The sequence below is a fragment of the Macaca fascicularis genome, chromosome 15 (genome assembly GCF_037993035.2).
Source record: "Macaca fascicularis isolate 582-1 chromosome 15, T2T-MFA8v1.1".
Classification (NCBI taxonomy): domain Eukaryota; kingdom Metazoa; phylum Chordata; class Mammalia; order Primates; family Cercopithecidae; genus Macaca; species Macaca fascicularis.
In genome coordinates, this window is record NC_088389.1 from 66,669,379 (window position 1) to 66,689,283 (window position 19,905).

Consider the following 19,905-nt stretch of genomic DNA (forward strand, 5'->3'; position numbering starts at 1 on the left):
AAATAGGGGGGGACACTTAACTTATAATGATTAAGCCAGTAGGAATGTAAGAAGTTATATTATTCTGTTATGTTTACAATTTCCTTATCCTTTTGGTTTTTCAACCTTTTAACAGTCCGTTCTCTTGTAATGCCTTGGCAGTGACTAATTTCTTACCAGTGCATTCCCCCAAGAAAAAACACAACTAAAATCGCAGGCTTGTGGAAGAGGAAATACATGCGCAGTGGAAGGTACTCTCATACCTGGGTGAAGTCTGGGTCTTGAGAAGGGTCATTGAAATCTCGAAACATTCCTACAGCCTGAAGATATTTTTTAATGTACTTTACTTTTTCTTCATCACGACCTAAAAGGCATTTTAAGGAGTAACAAGTAACATAGGTTAGTATTTCCTGGTTGAAGTTTATAAACTGATACTTGCATCAGCAATTATGTAAGTATGCAACATATGCTGCACTTACACGCACACCAACAGCTCTGTCGATTTTTCGGCTTCCACGCTAATGGTTTAACTCTCCCCCTGATGCTGCTTTTTATTAGGGGCCATTAATGAATGTGCTGTTCCTATCAAAGTGACTGTTTTCTGAAAAATATTCTGGTTCTATCTATAGATAACCCCCTTCTTTTTGGGTATAGCCTTTAATTAAGAGAATCTTACGCCTGAGCTAATTGTGAAAGCATGCCTATGCATTTGCCTTCAACTGGCCACAAAGACTCAGCATTCCACATGATTTTACTGTTAAAATTAAAACCCATCCCAACCCCACCCGAAACCACTGGCTACTGAGCACTTTCTGGGCACTGTGCCCTAAACCTTTTAAATGTATTACCTCAATCTCTAATCCTTTATCATAGTCTTATGATACAATGATTATTCCCATTTATAGATGAGGAAATGGTGGCTCAAGAAGACTCCCTAAGTAACCTTCTCATGTAACACAGCCAGTAAACGGCAGAACTAAAATCCAAACCTGAGCTTGACCCAGAAGTTCAAAGTCTTAACTCATGATGCTGCATCACCAGGAATATGACCTTGAGCCCTTTGCTATTTAACTCTTATCAAGATCCCGGTGTAGGAGATAATACTCATGAAGTATGACCAACGGACATGCCGTCCACAATTTCTCTGATGGTTAGAAACAGAAGGTTTGATCCTTTGGCCTACCACTGATCAGAATTTTTTGTTTGTCTGCTTGTTTTAGCTGAATTGTAAACGTCATTAGCTCTCAGCACAGGCCTCATAAAAGACAGCTGTATGAGCTTCACTAATGTATTTGTATCCTGACCTGTTGTTGAGCCCGCTGTTCACTACACCCCATGCCATGCTCTTCATGAAGATGAACAGGAGAAATGTCTCTTAGGGTTTACTGTGAGAAAGGGCTACACTCTTCTGAAGCAATATGTTTGTTTCAATTTAATAGATGTTACAAATTTGGCACTGGATCACCAAGAAGTATAATGGCCACCTGCAGCACCACGGGAACTAACCAGTTAACCTTCCCTCTAGATCCATCTCACAGCTTTTGCCCCTCTATCCAGCACACTATCCCTTCTCTTCTTTAGGTTGATTCCCTCAATTATTTATTCCGTTCTTTTAGTTCTTTATCTTTTTCACTTAAAATCCTTTGGGGGAACAAAGATGTATTAATCAATTTCAATTTATTTTTATATTTAATAAAAACTTTTTTTAAATAAACTTTTTCATCACAATCTTTGCTATTTCTAGAGGAATTTCCTCAGTTTATGAGAGAAGACTAAGATTTATTTGGAGTCTGAAAGATTCTCATGAAACCCTTCCAGTGGCTGTCCCTTCACTTCATCCAGACATCTGCGGAAGCACCTCTGGAGTACTTCAGCCACCTCCCCTTTCTTTTTCATTATCACATCACACTTACACATTTGTTCACTTGTTCACTGTCCTCCCCCCTCACTAGAAAGTAAGCTACCTGATGGCAGGGACTTTATTTTATAATCTTGTTCACTGCCATATCTTTGGGAACTAGACCAGATATTGATAATTTGCTAAATGAATGACTGAATGAAGAGTTAATGTTTTTAAAACGAGAAACACATTTTAAAGCTTTCTCAAAGTTAAAAGTCAAATTTCTAAAAATACAGAGTTAAAGATCTGTCAATGATTTAAGATGCCTTCATAAGCAGCCTCTCATTTCTTTTCTTTCTTTCTTTCTTTTTTTTCTTGAGACAGTCTTTCTCTGTTGCCTAGGCTGGAGTGCAGTGGTGCGAGATCAGCTCACCACAACCTCCGCCTCCCGGGAGTTTCACCATGTTGGCCAGGCTGGTCTCGAACTCCTGACCTCAGGTGATCTGCCTGTCTTGGCCTCCGAAAGTGGTGGGATGACAGGAGTGAGCTACCATGCCTGGCCTCATTTCATTTTTCGGACATCCCTGAGAGGGGTGTTGCAGAGTGCTGTTTCTGTTTGGAGCCAGGCAGTTGCAGGGTTGGCTTCTGACTCTGCTATTTATTAGCCTTGGGGATGAACACTTCTCTGATCCTCAGTTTTCTCTAATGATAATTAACTTGTCAATCAACCTACCGTACAGATTTGTAAAGAGGTTGACAGCAAATACATACCAGGTGCCTGGTACACAGCAAGTACCCAACAGACAACAGTAACCATTACTAAGATCACTTGTTTAATGTCAAAAAAACTAGTAGTAGAGGACAAGTATAAATATCCAGGCTTCTGTAATCTCTGAGCTCTTTCTATTGGCCATACCATCTCTATCTCATATTAACTCCTTAAATCCCAAAAACCCATTTTGACTCCATGGAGGAAAAAAAAAATGTGTAACTGTAACCCAGTGCCTTCTGTTGGGCAGAGGCAGAAGGCAGTGCTCAGATTCTCAGTGTTTCGTCAAACTTTTACAAAGAGCCCTGTGCTTTCGGGGCCCTTCACTTACCTGTTTGCACCAGGTATGTGATACTAACTTCGTCAACTGGGAAAAAGGCAGCAGTTGCTCCGTACTCTGGACACATGTTAGCAATTGTAGCTCGGTCAGCAATGGACAACTGGGCTACTCCTGGCCCGAAGAACTCGACAAATCTGCCCACTACCCCAACCTGGCGGAGGTGCTAAGCAGCAGAAACAACAGAAAAGTTGGAGATCTGACGGCCCACATTCAAAATGCAGAACTACCATCTTGCACTTCTTATAAACTAGTCTTGTCAGTAAACCCAAAAAATACATTAGCCCAACACATTTGTGATCACTTTCAAAACTTAAAAAGCAATGCCAACTAAATGCAACATGGTATCCTGGATTGAATTCTGGAGCAGAAAAGGGACATTACTGAAAAACCTGGTAAAGCCTGTAGTTAAGAGTACCACACCAATGTTAACCTCTTAGTTTTGATAAACGTGCCATGGTTATTTAAGATGTTAACATTATGGGAAGCTGGGAGAAAGATAACAGGAATTCTCTGTACTCTTTGTACTAACTCTCCTATAAATCTAAGATGATGTCAAATAGTTCTTATTTATAAAAAGAAAGACAAAGTGTGCCCAAAATACAAATGATATTAAGAAAAATATTTCAAAATGAGAAACATTCTCTTTCCCTCTCTAATGAGATCATTGGAAGCATCTGGAAGTGTTACACATTAAATTCTTTCAACCTAAATAACTACTTGCACTAGTTAAGAAAGTAATTTTTCAAAGGCATAATGAACAAAATTCATGCTACAAGTGTAAGTCAAATGTAACCAAAAGATCCCCATATCTTTTCCACACAAGGCACCAGCCAGGAATGAGGCCACAGTGACTGACTTAGCTCTGCATAAAGCCAGTTTCTAGTCACAACCACATAGATGGGCTCTTTTGGTTATATGGGATTCTGCCAAATTTTGTGAGGAAGTCCTGTAGTATTCCACATCTGAAGAACAGTGCACAGACATTTGTGATAAGCTATGGTATTCAAATAAATCCAATTCCAAATTTCACAAAAATTAAATCAAACAGAAATGTGTTTTGCACTTTAACAATGGCGTGTCCATGCAAAAGACCCCAGCCTCCAAACTATAAAAGCAGAAAAAATTATGTTTGTGAACATTAAAAACCATTGCTTTTCCAAGCGTCTTCCAAAATGAAATGGCCTTCTTTTTACCAAACAAGTAGATCACAGAAAAAGATGATCTCCTCTAACAGCTACAGAAAAAGCCTAATACTTTCCAGCTTCATGACATATCTGTAACAATAATGTAACTTATAATACAGAGAAGAGAATTTAAAAAGTAAAACTCGATTCATGGAACTACCTTGCTATTTGCATAAAAGGAAGAACCATGTGGAAAACATGTAGTGAAAGCATAAACACACGCACGGGAATGATTCTTACAACCTCAGGATAGTGATTATTTCTAGAAATGGGGAATGTGGCTTTAGCCACAGATATTACATATTATTTCTTTAAAAACACAGAGAGCTCTGAAGCAACTATGACAAAATGGTATCATCTGTTAAATCTAGGTGGTGGGCATATGAATGCCATCTTAATTTCTGTATCATTGAACTATTTCACAGTTTAAAAATTTTCCTTTAAGAAAAAAGATCAAGCCTGTAATCCCAGCACTTTGGGAGGCCGAGACGGGCAGATCACGAGGTCAGGAGATCGAGACCATCCTGGCGAACACGGTGAAACCCCGTCTCTACTAAAAAAAATACAAAAAACTAGCCGGGCGAGGTGGCGGGCGCCTGTAGTCCCAGCTACTCGGGAGGCTGAGGCAGGAGAATGGCGTAAACCCGGGAGGCGGAGCTTGCAGTGAGCTGAGATGCGGCCACTGCGCTCCAGACTGGGCGACAGAGCGAGACTCCGTCTCAAAAAAGAAAAAAAGAAAAAAGAAAAAGATCAATGCAGCAATACTAGAAGAAAATAAACATAATTATCTAAACTTAACAAAGAATACTCCCCTTACCTCATCTCCTTTCAAAATCATCAACCTGATTTTCTAGCATTGCTAGAGCACTTGGAAACCAAAAAAGATTCCATTATTTATTCCCTCCATTGGAAAGCTACAATTGCGACTTTCCAAGACCACAGAAGAGGTTGCATATTGTTACCTTGGTAATGGTGAGCACGATGTCAGTGGATGTTACCAGAGGGTGGGGCTTCCCCATCAGCCTATAGCCAATCACCTGAGGAAGCACCATACTGATTGGCTGACCCAACATGACAGCTTCTGCTTCAATACCACCGACACCTGCAATGAACAGCATGACCGGAAAAATGCTTTCATCACTCCTTACTCTATCTCTCAGGTATAAATTTAGTGACATTAACAGGTAATAAACCCAGATACAATGTTTAATTGGTACAGAGTTATGTTCCTATAAAGAACAGTTGTTTTTTCTCTATTTTCCTTTATAGAATTTTTAAACAAGTGTTTCTCAAAGCATGGTCCCCCAAACACCTGTATCAAAATCCCCTTGGTGCCACATGCAAAGAAGAGTAAGCTTTGGGAACCTCTGTTTTTAATACCCCAGGCGATTTTCATGTACGCTAAATGTCCCTAACCCCTTGCTCCTGTTCATTCTTCCAAGTATAATTACTGAGTGCCTGCTAGGTGCAAAGTGATTCTCTGGGCACTGGAAAAACACCAGTGACAAAACTGACAAAAATACCTCTCAGAAACTTGTGGTCATGTAAATTCATGTTACTGAAATGTAATAGAATCAAAGTGAATTAAAGTGCATGCCCCAAAACAGCATATATGGAATAGAAACCTGGAAGAACACTCACCCCAACCAAGAATGCCCAAGCCATCAATCATGGTAGTGTGCGAGTCTGTGCCCACGAGGCTGTCTGGGTAATAATATCCATCCTGATCAAATACCACTCTTGCCAAATATTCCAAATTCACCTGGTGGATGATTCCTGAGCCGGGGGGAATAATCCTCATGTTGTGAAAAGCCTGGGAACCCCACTGGGATTGACAAATGGAAAGAACACTATGAACACGTGCAGTACTTCTACTCAGCCCATCTTCTTGGCATCTCTCCCTGGTACCCCACATACAAAGAAAACCAAACAATGGAACCAGAACCTGCCCATACCTTTAAAAATTCAAATCGCTCTCTATTTCTTTCAAATTCCAGGTCTTGATTCTTCTGTAAACTGTCTGCCCTGTCAGAGAGAAAAATTAAATGTATACAATTTGAGGCTTAACATGTTAGTGGTCAAATTTATTGGTGGTGAAGAAACAAAATGGAATTGCATCTCCTTGCTTGCTGAGTGATAATTTCACTCGTGACTACTTACAGTGTGGAATAGGAGAGGTAACTAGTGAAAGTAAAAAGAGTAATTATTGTTTGGTTCAAGTGATTCCTACAAGGCCTTTAAATATGGTAGGCAGAAAACATGGAACTGAATTCAAGTTAAAACTAATCTAATCATAGTCTGACTCTTAGGAACAGACTCAAGACATTATATGACAACAGCAGCCTGGACATTTAAAGAACTCTTGTTTCTATACTCCTCATTCATGACCTCATTATAACACCTCTCTGACCTGGGCTGTGTCTGGGTTGGCATTTTCATCTCTATGTTGGGAGACAGAAAACTAGCAATGCTGACAGGATCAGTACCTTATAGAATCACAATCTCCTGTGTGTAGGACCAAGGTTTATGAGGAAGATGGTGTCACCTGATAACGTCTGTGAACCACAGATTATACGCGAAGATTTACTCAAGGTCATTCAGTCCATCAGGACAACATAGGGCACCAAGATGATTTTCTAGGATTTTAAAAATCAAACTGCATTGTTTTGAGTCAAGGTAGAATAAGCCATAGTCACAAGATCGCAGATTCAGCACACAGAATGTGCTCATAAAGTGTGTATCATAGGATTCAGTGAACACAGGAAAAGCTAGTAAAATTCATAGCTAAGATCAAAGTCAGACTTCATTAATGAAGTACTGGATAACTACTTTCTAGTACCCAGTAGTTAACACTTATTGACACTACTAGGAGCCAGCAACTATTCTAAATGCTTTATGTTAATTTTCTCATTCAGTCTCCATAATATCCCTTTGAGTCAGGTACAACTAATAGCCACATTTTTCAAGTGGGGAAACTGAGACACGGACAGGTTAACAAACTTGCTCAGGACCACAGAAACTAGTAAATGGTGGAACTGGGATTGAAACCCAGGCTGTCTGACTCCTGAGTTGACACAATCCTTTAATCCCTATACTACACAGCCTTCCTGTCATAGTTACAGAGACGGTGGCAGTAATGGTGGCAGTGGTAGTACCACCACCACAGTAACAGCAAGAGCTAAAAGGCAACATTACGTTATGGACGCTCAGAGCTTTACACATGTGAAGTCATCATCACAACCCCTCACGTAAATGCTACTGTCATCCTCAGTGTCCGGAAGCAGCAGCTGAGGCATAGAAAGGTTAAAATTGTCCGAAGTTAGACGATAACACAGTACGGTTATCTGAGCCGAGGTCTGACTTGCCCCGGGACTTTCTGCTTTGACCATGATACTCTGTTTCTCACTCACTCTGATCATCCACCCTCCCAGAGCCTGCCATGTGCTACATGCTGAAAATGCAATGGTGCAAAAGCTGCGTGCTCACTGCCCACTGCCGCACTGAGTTTGGTGAGAGGGCAACTGCAGAAGCATGTAATCATCACTGCCTGGTATGGGAAGCACAGGGTGCCATGGGAGCACTCGGAATGGGCCATGAACTCAGCCAGCGGTGGGGGCTGAGGGGACCAGAATGCTTTCCAGAAGGACATGGTATCAATGTGGTCTGAAGGATGACGGTAAGTCAGCCTGAGCAAGATGGTCAGGCACTCCTTGGGGGAAAAAAGGACTGGAAGCACATGTTATTTACCTCATAGAAAACACATTTGGAGCCGGGCACAGTGGCTCATGCCTGTAATCCCAGCACTTTGGGAGGCTGAGGTGGGCAGATCACAAGGTAAGGAGTTCAAGACCAGGTGGGCCAACATGGTGAAACCCTGTCTCTACTAAAAATACAAAAATTAGCCAGGCGTGGTGGCATGCGTCTGCAATCCCAGTTACTCAGGAGGCTGAGGCAGGAGAATCCCTTGAACCTGGGAGGCGGAGGTTGCAGTGAGCTGAGATCACGCCACTGCACTCCAGCCTGGGTGACAGAGCGAGACTCCGTCTCAAAAAAAAAAAAAAAAAGAAAGAAAAAAGAAAAAGAAAATATAGTTGGCTACTACACTGACTTTTTTTTATCTTGATATCAGTATTCTCCAAGACAAGTGTTGGTTGCTTTAATAGGATCATTTCCAGAGACTGCCTCACAGGGGTCTACAAACTAGCCCATGGGCCAAATGTGGCCCAATGCCCAGATATGCTTGGCCCTCAAATGAAGCATGATTTTTACATTTCTAAAGGGCTGGGGTGTTGGGAGGGAAGAATATGTGACAGAGACAGCATGTGGCCAGCAAAGTCTAAAGTATTTGCTATTGGCCCTTTCTAGAAAAAGTCTGCAGATCCCTGCCTGAGTGAATGAGTGTCTGTGAATGTATGTACATGTTCGAGAAGAGCAAAAGACAGAGAGAAAGGAGGGACCCCAGGATAGCAGAACAAGGCAGGACACCTGCACTGACACCGGCATCAGCAGACTCTGTGGATCCTCTGGACGAGACACAGCTACTCCTCAAGGTCCTCATCTCGACCTTCTCAGTAGAATGCTGAGTGCTCCATCCCTCCAGTTCCCACCTGTCTCTACACCCAGATCTATGTTTCCAGTGTGTTTTGGGCATGCGCATCAAGAATACTTCAGGCACCACAAACTCAACGGGTCAAACCCTGATGCTGGGCTTTCTTTCCTAAATCTGTTCCTCTTCCCTGTCTGTCCATATCTAACGAGCTCTTTTCCCACCACTTAGTACCTATAGCTATCAAGGTATTTATTCCAGAAATAGCCTCCCAACTAGCTGCCCTGTGAGGCCATTCAATCTACGTTTGGTATGGTCACCTGAATCATTTCTAAAATGTAAATCATCACAAACCAGTTTGAATCTACCAATGGCTTCCCATTTTCTAATAAAGTAAAAATTCCTTGTCTTAAAAACCCAAGTCCTTCAACCTGACCTCAGCCATCCTTTATAAGCTCTCCTAGCCTCCAGTCCAAGCTCTCAGCTTCAGCCACACTGTAGTCAGCATGCTCTTCCCACCCCCACTTTCCTCATGCCTTTGCATGCTCTATTTGCTCTGAGTGGAAGGTCTTTTCCAGCTCTTCTCTCCTTGGTAAACAGGCTTCAGGATCCAGATCAGGTGACACTCCTTGAAAAACCTGCAGACTCCCCAGATCAGGATGATTTGCCCCTTCTCTGTGGTGACTACACTTACCAACTGCATGAAAGCTGTGTGTTCACTAATTTCTCTCCCCTTCTAAACTATAACCTGTTTCTGGAATAAATACTGGCACATAATAGATCTGCTAAATGGATTTAATTTTTTTTAAAAAAAGGAAAGCATCTCTGACATTGATTTCTAGCACTACAGGTGAGATTATAACCACATGTGGCCCCTGACTCTCCTCCCCATCTCTTTTGCTATACTGTGAGCACTTATGGACTGCTAGTCATTGTCCCTGATCTTCTACCCTCCAGCACCAGGAGGATGACAGAGCTTCTCACAGCAGAAGCATGACTGATGATTGATGCGGGAACGTTTACCCCAGAAAATGCTGGGGGTATCAGTTTGATGGAAGCAACATGTTCATAGGACGTGCAGAAGCCAGAAATGCTTAGACTGTTTCATGATACAGTAATTCCAGGTAAAACCCTATTTACTCAGGAAAACAAAACATCTATTATATGGAGCTTGGCTCAATTAGCCTAGTTCTAGTTACTGGAATGAATAAATAGACCTAGCATTCAGAATTTTCTACCACTCAGAACTTTCCTAAATTAGTCTAATCTAGTGAGCTTTTAATAAGGTCTCTAAATGTGAATGGCCTCACAGACTAAAGAGGAAATTTCTTAGTTACTTAATTTGAATTCAGAATTGAATGTAGTTCAGTTTCTGAGAATTACATTTAATGGAGCTCCAGAAATTCACAGACAGTATTAACATGGAGATAGTTTTCACATCAATGAAATCTGGTCAGAAACTCTTATGAAATTCTTTTTTTTTTTTTTTTTGAGACTGAGTCTTGGTGTGTCGCCCAGACTGGAGTGCAGTGGTACAATCTCGGCTCACTGCAAGCTCCGCCTCCTGGGTTCACGCCATTCCCCAGCCTCAGCCTCCCAAGTAGCTGGGACTACAGGCGCCCGGTACCACACAGGCTAATTTTTGTATTTTTAGTAGAGACAAGGGGCTTCACCATGTTAGCCAGGATGGTCTCAATCTCCTGACCTTGTGATCCGCCCGCGTCGGCCTCCCAAAGTGCCGGGATTATAGGCGTGAGCCACCGCGCCCGGCCACTGTTATGAAATTCTTGTTGAAGGAACAAAAAAAAAAAAAGGTGAGGTAACTTTGTAAAATATCACAATAATGTGTTAAAACTTCAACTTCTAAAGAGGGTGTGAAGCTAATTAGTATTATTCAAACTAGGCAAAGAGCTTATAAACATTTAACTGAGATATTTACCACTCTACCACACTGTACCCAGTTTTTCTCACTCATTTCTAGAAACAGAGCTGGAAATTAGCCCACAGCACACAGTTTCACAGAGTTGAGACATCACATTTAATTCCTTACAAAAATGAGGAGAGAGATCATGAGGTTAAACTGCAAAAACCACAACTCAAGAAATAAAAACAAAATACCACCAATAAAAACACTTCTAAAAGAAATGTTCTTTTTTTTTTGAGATGGAATCTCACTCTGTCACCAGGCTGCAATGCAGTGGCACAATCTCGGTTCACTGCAACCTCCACCTCCCGGATTCAAGCGATTCCCCTGCCTCAGCCTCCTGAGTAGCTGGGACTACAGGCACACACCACCATGCCCGGCTAATTTTTTGTATTTTAGTAGAGACATGGTTTTACCATGTTGGACGGGATGGTCTTGATCTCCTGACCTCGTGATCTGCCTGCCTCAGCCTCCCAAAGTGCTGGGATTACAGGCACGAGCCCCCACACCCGGCCAGTATTTGCTCTAATTTTATATATATATGTGGGTTTGCTAGATTTGGTTATCAATCTAGGTCAAAGCTCACCCTTGGATTTTGCTGTTTTTGTTTTCAGTACATGATGTAAATGAAAAAGGTCTATAAAAAATTGAAACCACAGTTGATTAGAGTCAAGGTCTAAAAAAAGAAAAAAAAATTACAGTGAACTTGGTGATGACCCAAGTTTAAGATGTATTAACAGCAATGAGCTCTTTGAATTTTGAGTCAATAGAGTTTAGACATGAAAACTATATTACAATTCTGTCTCTACCTGTACTTTCACCTTCTAGGCGAGCGAAATGAAGGTAAACCCATCAACATTAATGAAAGTCTCCAAGAAAGATGAAATTGGGCATGAATTTATGGCTACTTTCATAACTTCTGAAGTGGGTCTTTATCCTATCTCAAACAGGATAACATTTTATGCATATATTTTAAACTCTTCCATTTGAAACCAAAACATTAAATGAGTTCACGTGATTTAGAAAAAAAGGAAGGTGGGGGAAGACATATTGCCTTAGGAGAGGTTCAGAGTCCAAAGGAAAGGGAAGAGCTGGTGAGTACATGGTCTGTTCCAAGAACCATCAATCAATTCAGGGGACAAAGTAGATTTCTCTTTATCCTGAATTTATCTGGTTTGGATGTTAGCAATATTAACTGGAGAAAGACCATTTTCTAAATTTATTTTGAGGCTGCCTGGAACTCAGTTACATCCCCAGAGAAGCAAATAAAGGTGTTTTTGTTTCCCTTTGAGTGATTTCATATTCTTAAATGACTTAATTATAAAAATAATAGCTTCTTATTAGGAAAATGAAGACAGTTACAATCCCGGAGATAACCGCTTTGCAACTTGGCACCCTTTCCAATCTTTTAATTCCTGCATCATTTTCCATGTAGCTTACGTCACTCTACATATGCAATGTAGCATCTGGCTCGTTGAGCTACAATGTGATTATGTTCCAAGTGTGAATAAAGACTTCATAAAACTCTAAAGGTTACCTAATGATTCACTTCAGGGGTATACTATAATTTAATAAGCCATTTTTTGTTGGACATTTAGAATGTTTCTAGGCTTCATTTATAAATAATACTTTAATAAACATTATAGGCCATTAAGCTTTCTCTGAAGTCAGCTATTCAGATTAGCAAATGTAGTGGTGCATGCCTGTGATCACAGCTACTCGGAAGGCTGAGGTGTGAGGATTGCTTAAGCCCAGGAGGTCAAGGCTGCAGTGAACTGTGATCACGTCACCCTGGTGTAGGGAACAGAGTGAGACCGTGTCTCGAAAAATAAATAAATAAATAAATAAAAGATATAAAGGGTATGCTTGGAAGTAGAAATTCCAGGACAAAGGATACAGAAATTTCTAAGGTCTTAACATATATTGCTTTAATCCTCATTTCTAATTTATAGTGCTATCAGCAGTGTATAAAAGTGTCTCCCTTATAACACCTTCATAATTAATGTTTATTTTCTAATGTCAACTATATTGATAAGAAAATGACATCTCAAATATTTACTTTTTTATTACTTGTGAGATTGAAAAAGCCTTTATATACTGTTTACTACCATCTGCATTTCCTTTTATTATGAAATGTCCACTTCCCTTTGCCCATTTATCTTCAGGGACCTATTATTTTCCTAAATGGATTACAGATACTCCATTTATTAAGTATATTAACAGTTTGCCATATTTTTCAAGTTATTTTCTCTTAACTTTGAAGTAACTAAATCTATAGCTTTTTTCCTTGTTTCATTCGTTGCTTCTAAATTTAGTCTCATCAAGACATCTGATACACACAGATTTCCTTCTCAAACTTTTAAACATTCATAAGAACTGCTCCCTCCACTAATCAGTTTCTAGCACTGTATGTGGAAAAGTTATTTCTTTTCCCACTGATAGTTGTTTTGACAACTTTAGGTAGTCATACTTCTAGGTTAAGATAATAGCCTCTTAAAAACACCTGATTGCCCTCCCTGTATCAAAACCCTTGCTGTGTAACCTTGCAGTTACTTCCACTGAAGATGGGTGAACTGTATTTCCCCATCCCAGCTTTGGGCTCAACCCTGTGATTTGCTTTGATCAGTGGCACCGTGAACAGAAGTGATGCTTTGCTGGTCCTTAGCTAGGCCTTAGAGATATTGTGTGTTTCTACTTGCCCACTTGAGTCTCTGTGGTCACAAGACAGCGGCTTTCTCCTTTAGCCTGGACCCCAAAAGAAACACACATGGAACAGAGTTGTCCCGGCTGCCCCGCAGATGTATGGTTCAGTGTAAGCTGCCAACCTGGCTACTGCAGGGCAAAGCAGAGCTGCCCAACTGTGCTCACCTGACCTCCCAAACAACTAGAAGATGTGTAAGAAATAAATTCTGATTGTTGCCTGCTGCTGAGATTCTGGGGTTATACAGCAATAGCTGATTTTTTTACACCTATCTCTACATTGAAATCTTCGTGGTTTTGGCTGGTACAAATTCTGCCTTTTGGAGAAAAGGACAAATGGTAGAGTTTCTTCTGACTTCATTCCCATCTGTCGATTACCATTTTGATCCAAAGGGCAAAGATGACTACATTCTTTTTTTTTTTTTTTTTCAAGTTTAACTTCATCAGGTACTCTTCGTTTTTTTGAGACGGAGTCTTGCTCTGTCGCCCAGGCTGGAGTGCAGTCGCGCTATCTCTGCTCACTGCAAGCTCCGCCTCCGGGGTTCACGCCATTCTCCTGCCTCAGCCTCCCAAGTAGCTGGGACTACAGGCACCAGCCGCCATACCCGGCTAATATTTTTGTATTTTCAGTAGAGATGGGGTTTCACCATGTTCGCCAGGATGGTCTTGATCTGACCTCGTGATCCGCCCGCCTTGGCCTCCCAAAGTGATGGGATTACAGGCGTGAGTCACCGTGTCCAGCCATCAGGTACTTTTATAGGCCCTATCAAATCACTAAGTGCTTCTCTTAGATTCTATTTTCTATGCTTTTTTGTATATCTTACAAAAGACTGGGGCTATATAACAATGTTTAACATCCTGATGCCATTTTAACCCAAAGACTCACTCCCAACATGTCCAACTTAAAGCAAAGGCTTTTAGAGAGTGAGATTTAGGGATAAAAGCTCATTAAAATAAACTGAGTCAGGAAAATTGACCGTTACTACTTGGCTCCTAATCTCACAAAACTTAGTCATCTCTTCATTGGGCTAGGATTACAAATGGTACATATATTTTGATTAAGAAGTATTCACTTTTAAAGTTTAACAGGCCAGGCCTAAGTTGCTAGTTCACAACTACAAATTCACATGTTCAGTTCTCTTCTTTGTAAAACATTTTCTTTATTAAGTTTGTTTTTTTTTGTTTTGTTTTGTTTTGTTTTAAAAGACAAGGTCTTGCTCTGTCACCCAACTGGTATGCACGGCCTAACCTCCTGGGCTCAGGTGATCCTCCTGCCTCAGCCTCCTAAGTAGCTGGGACCACACAGGCACACACGACCACACGTGGCTAATTTTTAAAAAGTTATTTGTAGAGATGTGGTCTTCCTAAGTTGCCCAGGCTGGTATCAAACTCCTAGGCTCAAGCGATCCTCCTGTCTCAGCCTTCCAAAGTGCTGGGATTACAGGCATGAGCCACTGCACGTGGCCAATGAAGACATTTTAATATGCACACCTTTGGATGCCAAGGATGTGGGGATGGATTTAAAAAAACAAAAACAACAACAAAAAACCTATTCTCAGAGTTGTTTAGTTTTTCCCCACCTAAAGGTGTTAGACCATTAGGTGTCTATATTCAGGCTTACTAAGATTCTCACTAAATTGAAGAATAATTTCAAGGTCACTCAGTTTAGGACACTAAATGCCTATTTATCTGCTCAGCTCTTGCATTCAGGGAGCTGAGAGTCTATTTACCAAGGCAACTCAAGTGACAATTTCCCTTCAAGGGCTACAGGCCCACTCAGGACACTAAATCATCTGGCAAACTGAAGAACAGGGAGCTTCGTAGGCTGGAAAGTAAAGGATTCCTAACAGAATAAAATATAAGCTGGCCTTAAAGGACAGGTAAGATTTGGCAGGAAGAGAGAAGAGGATATCCCAAACAAAAAAAGAAACACAGAGGAAGAAAGGGATAGGCATTATGGAAACCCACGTGGAGAGGCCGAGATTGCTAGATACGCAACAGTTACTTGGGATCAAAAAAGGAGTAAGGTTCCAGTGGATGAAAAAGCTCAAACATATACTTGCATTGACATATACTTGTGTTGACAAGCTCTCAAGGCAGAACTTCATGTGGCTGTGTTTTCACCCCAACTTCAAGCCAGATTCAAATGCAGGCTGCTCCCACCCAAGAAGTAAAAACAAATAAAAAAAGATTTTAAAAAATCCACCCACTCTTCCCCCTAAAACATCTTTACTGCAAAATCTATATGAAGTTTAAGTTTTTCAGAAGATATCTTTTAAAGATTTTCTTCTTTAACCACATATACACATTTTTAAAAGATTCGTATTCAAAGACTTTGCACAAAGCAGAACACTCAGGTATTCGTTTTAATCTCTCACCTTCTGTTGAAATCAACCTGGATGGAATGATCTATTACAAGATCAGCAGGACAGACAGGGTTTATTTTCTCTGGATCTCCTCCTAACTTTTTCACAGCATCACGCATTGCAGCAAAGTCAACCACAGCGGGCACACCCCTAAGAGAAGAAAGAGAATAATGCAGAAAATAAGCCTTAAATGTGTGTAACTGGATTTTTCACCTTTTGCCTCCATTGATAATATTGACAAGGCCTTCCCTCATCAGAGGAGCTAACAATGGGTGAGACTTAGAAGAGTGAAAGTTTCTAAGCATATTTCCTCAGGCAGAAATCACATAGACAGTAGGTACCATAACTGGGTGGTCTCTCTATGTACAATGTTATCACTGTATTAAATTTAATAACAGCTATGGTCTAAATAGAGCAACGACGGGAAAGCTGGCACTTAACAACTCTGGAACTCTTACTGCTATGAGTGCTTCCCATTCACATGGTGGCTAGACAAAGACCTGGAGAAGACATTCAGATCACACCCTCAACTTTGACCAGATTTCAAGGAATGGATATAATTCAGAAAAGTTGGCTGTGAATCAAATTCATGTTAAATGAATCTTTCTCTCTTTTTTGCTTAAAAGTATAACGTTTTGGTGCTCTTCCTCTAGAAAAATGAAATTGGGTCTCTAGAAGCAATAAAATAACATCACTTACAAATGGAAATATAGTATCTCAACAAAGATGCTGCAATGGGGAGCAAGGATACCTAAAAATAGCAGGATGAGAACTGAGGCTTAACAGTTATGGTCAAGATTTGTGATGTGAGCTACAACATCTCCCCTTGGCAGACAGCACATCAGTGTTTCAAGTACAAGTGTCTGACACCTGGTTTCCTGGGCAATACAATGCGGGAGAGAAAAGATTCCAAGATGGCTCTATTCCATGCTATTTCTTTCTTTCTTTTTTTTTTTTTTTTTTAAGAGACGGAGTCTTGCTGTTGCCCAGGCTAGAGTGTAGTGGTGCGATCTCAGCTCACTGCAAGCTCCGCCTCCCGGGTTCACGCCATTCTCCTGCCTCAGCCTCCCGAGTAGCTGGGACTACAGGCGCCCACCACCACGCCTGGCTAATTTTTTTGTATTTTTAGTAGAGATGGGGTTTCACTGTGTTAGGCAGGATGGTCTCGATCTCCTGACCTTGTGATCCGCCCGCCTCAGCCTCCCAGAGTGCTGGGATTACAGGCGTGAGCCACCGCGCCCGGCCCTCCATGCTATCTCTTTGACCTTTCCCTAGAATACTCAGGACTAGGATCTTTAAGAGCAAGGATAATGACCCTTGCCATTAGAAAAGGTGGGGTGTCTCAGTTTGTCTGAGACAATCCTGGTTTCCTCTTGCTGCTGGGGGCAATGACCCCCCTCCTTAGCTTTCAAAAGTGTCTGGATATGGGTATATGGGTAATAAATTATATAGTCATTGCACAGTGTTTTCGTTTGTTTAAAAGAAAACTTTTTTGAAAGGCTAACGAGGGAGGCAGAGAAGAGGAGAGTGAAGTGACATTAGGCTCACGTAAAGTCCTGTAGGATGACACGAGCAGGCTTAAATGGCACTTCTATGTTCTCATGCTGCATGACATTCCAGTGCAGAATATTTTCAATATCGTGTTTCTTCACCAAAAACTCATCACAATTCCGAATGGCTGCTTCCAGAAGAATTCTGATGGAAAATGGTAAGCGCCCTAAGAGTTAAGGAGAAAGCATGACAAAATAAACAAAACTCGTGAGACAACTTAAGGGCACTCTTTAAGGCTAATCTCTATATAAAGTTGACACGAGGCATCAGACTATTTTTCCACAAGTAAAGAGGGTAAAGTGACCAACAGTTTAAAATACATGGATATTTAATGGGTTGAAGAGATATTCAGGGCTGGGCATGGTGGCTCATGCCTGTAATCCCAGCACTGTGGGAGGCTGAGGTGGGCAGATCACGAGGTCAAGAGATCAAGACCATCCTGGCCAACATGGTGAAACTCCATCTCTACTAAAAGTACAAAACTTAGCTGGGCATGGTGGTGTGTGCCTGTAGTCCCGGCTACTGGGGAGGCTGAGGCAAGAGAATTGCTTGAACCCAGGAGGCAGAAGTTGCAGTGAGCCGAGATCCACGCCACTGCACTCCAGCCTGGTGACAGAGCGAGACTCTGTTTCAAAAAAAAAAAAAAAAAAGAGATATTCAGTGGTAGAAAACACCACAGACGAGGCCAAAATAAAACATTATTCTTTGGTATTAAATGGTTGTCTTGTCCTGGATTCCAACAACAGAAAGTTTCCCTTAAGTCATCCCATCTCACCATGAGTCTAGATTTTTATTGTATTACGTATTTTGTTTGTTTTTGAGACAGGGTCTCACTCTATCACCCAGACTGGAGTGTAGTGGTGTGATCACAGTTCACTGCAGCCTCAAACTCCCTGGCTCAAGTGATTCTCCCACCTCAGCCTCCTAAATACCTGGGACTATAGGTAAGCACCACCACACCCAGCTAAATTTTTTTGTATTTTTTGTGGAGACGGGGTTTCACTATGTTGCCCAGGCTAGTCTTGAGCTCCTGGACTCAAGGGATTGCCTGCTTTGGCCTCCTGAAGTGCAGGGATTATAGGCATGAGCCACTACACCCAGCCTATGTTAAATGTTAACAAGTAATGTATATTTATACATGTACATATACAAAGAGTAATAGTTCTTATGAAAACTAATGCTCAAGAAATGAGAAAATAACCCCTTTACAAATGTTGTATTTAAGACCAAAGTATATGCATGTACATCTTTCAAAGGAAACAAAACCCTAAACCCTATGCAGCATAGCCAGTGGTAACTGGAGTTCCTAAAACAATATTAATTCATAAGAAAAATGGTTTTGTTTACTTATAAAAGTTCCATTTTGATATGTGAAAATTACTAAGCAATACTATCTGGAAATGTTATCTGGAAAAGACAGTGCAAAGGCAGAAAAAGGACAGAATTTGGAAGAAAAAAGACTGTTCTTGTCCTGCTTGTCTACAACCCACATACTTGTGATCTGAGCATGTGTCATTGATTCTTGGGCCTTAGCTTCCTCAGGACCTCTTATATTTTATAAACATGACCCCAAAGGGTTGTTATTCAGATTAAATGATATGATACAAATGTATACTCTATAAAGTGTTATATAAATGTTAAATGTATGTAATCATTATTACCTACTTAAATTTGACTAATGTAGGAAAGGCATGTGTGTGCTTGTGCACTTAACCCAAGAACATTCAACTATTCTCTGCTACTCCCTCTTCAAACTCTCCTGAAGTATAATTAATTACATAGCCTAATCATTGTGCAAATGAGATTCCAATTGCTATCATAGCCATGTACCTACCATATCTTGGATCCTCCAATTTATTCAAATTGAAGAATTTCTTTCCTGGTTGTACAGGATCCAGCGGCTCAGCAAGGTGTGCAAATGGGTTGCTCATGATGACTGATGGCCACGTATTCCTGAAAAGAAAAGAGAACATTTAAACTCTTCTTTTGAAGCTGGACCTCATTTATACTGACAAGCATTTACCCTTTTCAACAATTTCAGTACACATTCACTTAAAGAAATCATTTGTTATCTTTTTGAAGTAGGAGGATAGTGGAAGGTAAATGAATACAAGAATGATATTCTTAGCAAGTAAAATGGGCTTGTGAAAAGTTACTGTGAATGCTAGCCTTCACCTCTCAAGACAGCATAAAAACTCAAACTTCTTTTGCCTTATTTCTACAACTTTCCAACATTCTTCCACTGGCAGGAAAAAGTGAAATGAAGGACACATCTCATGGTCAATCTTGAATATATGAACAGACCTCTAAGCTGGTCTCATGTCCTGCATGGCAAGAGGTTACAAGCCCATAGCAGGTGACACTATGCAATTGTATAAAACTTGAACTTTGGAAGTGGAGAGTTAAGAGCAGTCATTTTCTGGTACTGTCCTGTGAATTTCCTGTTGTAACAATCTCTGCAGCATTTTGAATATACTTGAATGTCATAGTTAGAAGCCTTCCCGATTCATTTTTGCAGATGGTGGCAATGGTGCATTGACATCAGGGAATGTTTAAAGCAGGGGTCCCCAAGTCCCAGACGGCAGACCAGTATCAGTCCGTGACCTGTTAGGAGCCAGGCCATATAGCAGGAGGTGAGCAGCGGGCAGGTGATGCAGCATTAAAGGCCTGAGCTCACCTCCCATCAGACCACTAGATTCTCATCGG

General features: G+C 41.0%; 1 protein-coding gene across 3 annotated transcripts in view; it reads right to left on the reverse strand.

Moving 5' to 3' along the window:
• The window catches only part of ACO1 (aconitase 1), a 68,381-nt gene that overhangs the window by 27,958 nt on the left and 20,518 nt on the right, over positions 1 to 19,905 (reverse strand). The window contains exons 2-9 of one of the 3 annotated variants that reach the window (XM_005581561.4): positions 19,034 to 19,152; positions 17,197 to 17,365; positions 15,661 to 15,798; positions 6,068 to 6,137; positions 5,754 to 5,937; positions 5,075 to 5,214; positions 2,920 to 3,091; positions 243 to 343 (exon numbers count right to left, since the gene is read on the reverse strand). In XM_005581561.4, the coding sequence (XP_005581618.3) occupies positions 243 to 343; positions 2,920 to 3,091; positions 5,075 to 5,214; positions 5,754 to 5,937; positions 6,068 to 6,137; positions 15,661 to 15,798; positions 17,197 to 17,365; positions 19,034 to 19,130 (1,071 nt within the window). In that variant the 5' untranslated portion in view covers positions 19,131 to 19,152. Of the gene's footprint in view, positions 1 to 242; positions 344 to 2,919; positions 3,092 to 5,074; positions 5,215 to 5,753; positions 5,938 to 6,067; positions 6,138 to 15,345; positions 15,436 to 15,660; positions 15,803 to 17,196; positions 17,825 to 19,033; positions 19,153 to 19,905 lie in introns of those variants that run through there. The other 2 variants (XM_074017353.1, XM_065530430.1) reach the window with 2 other exon arrangements.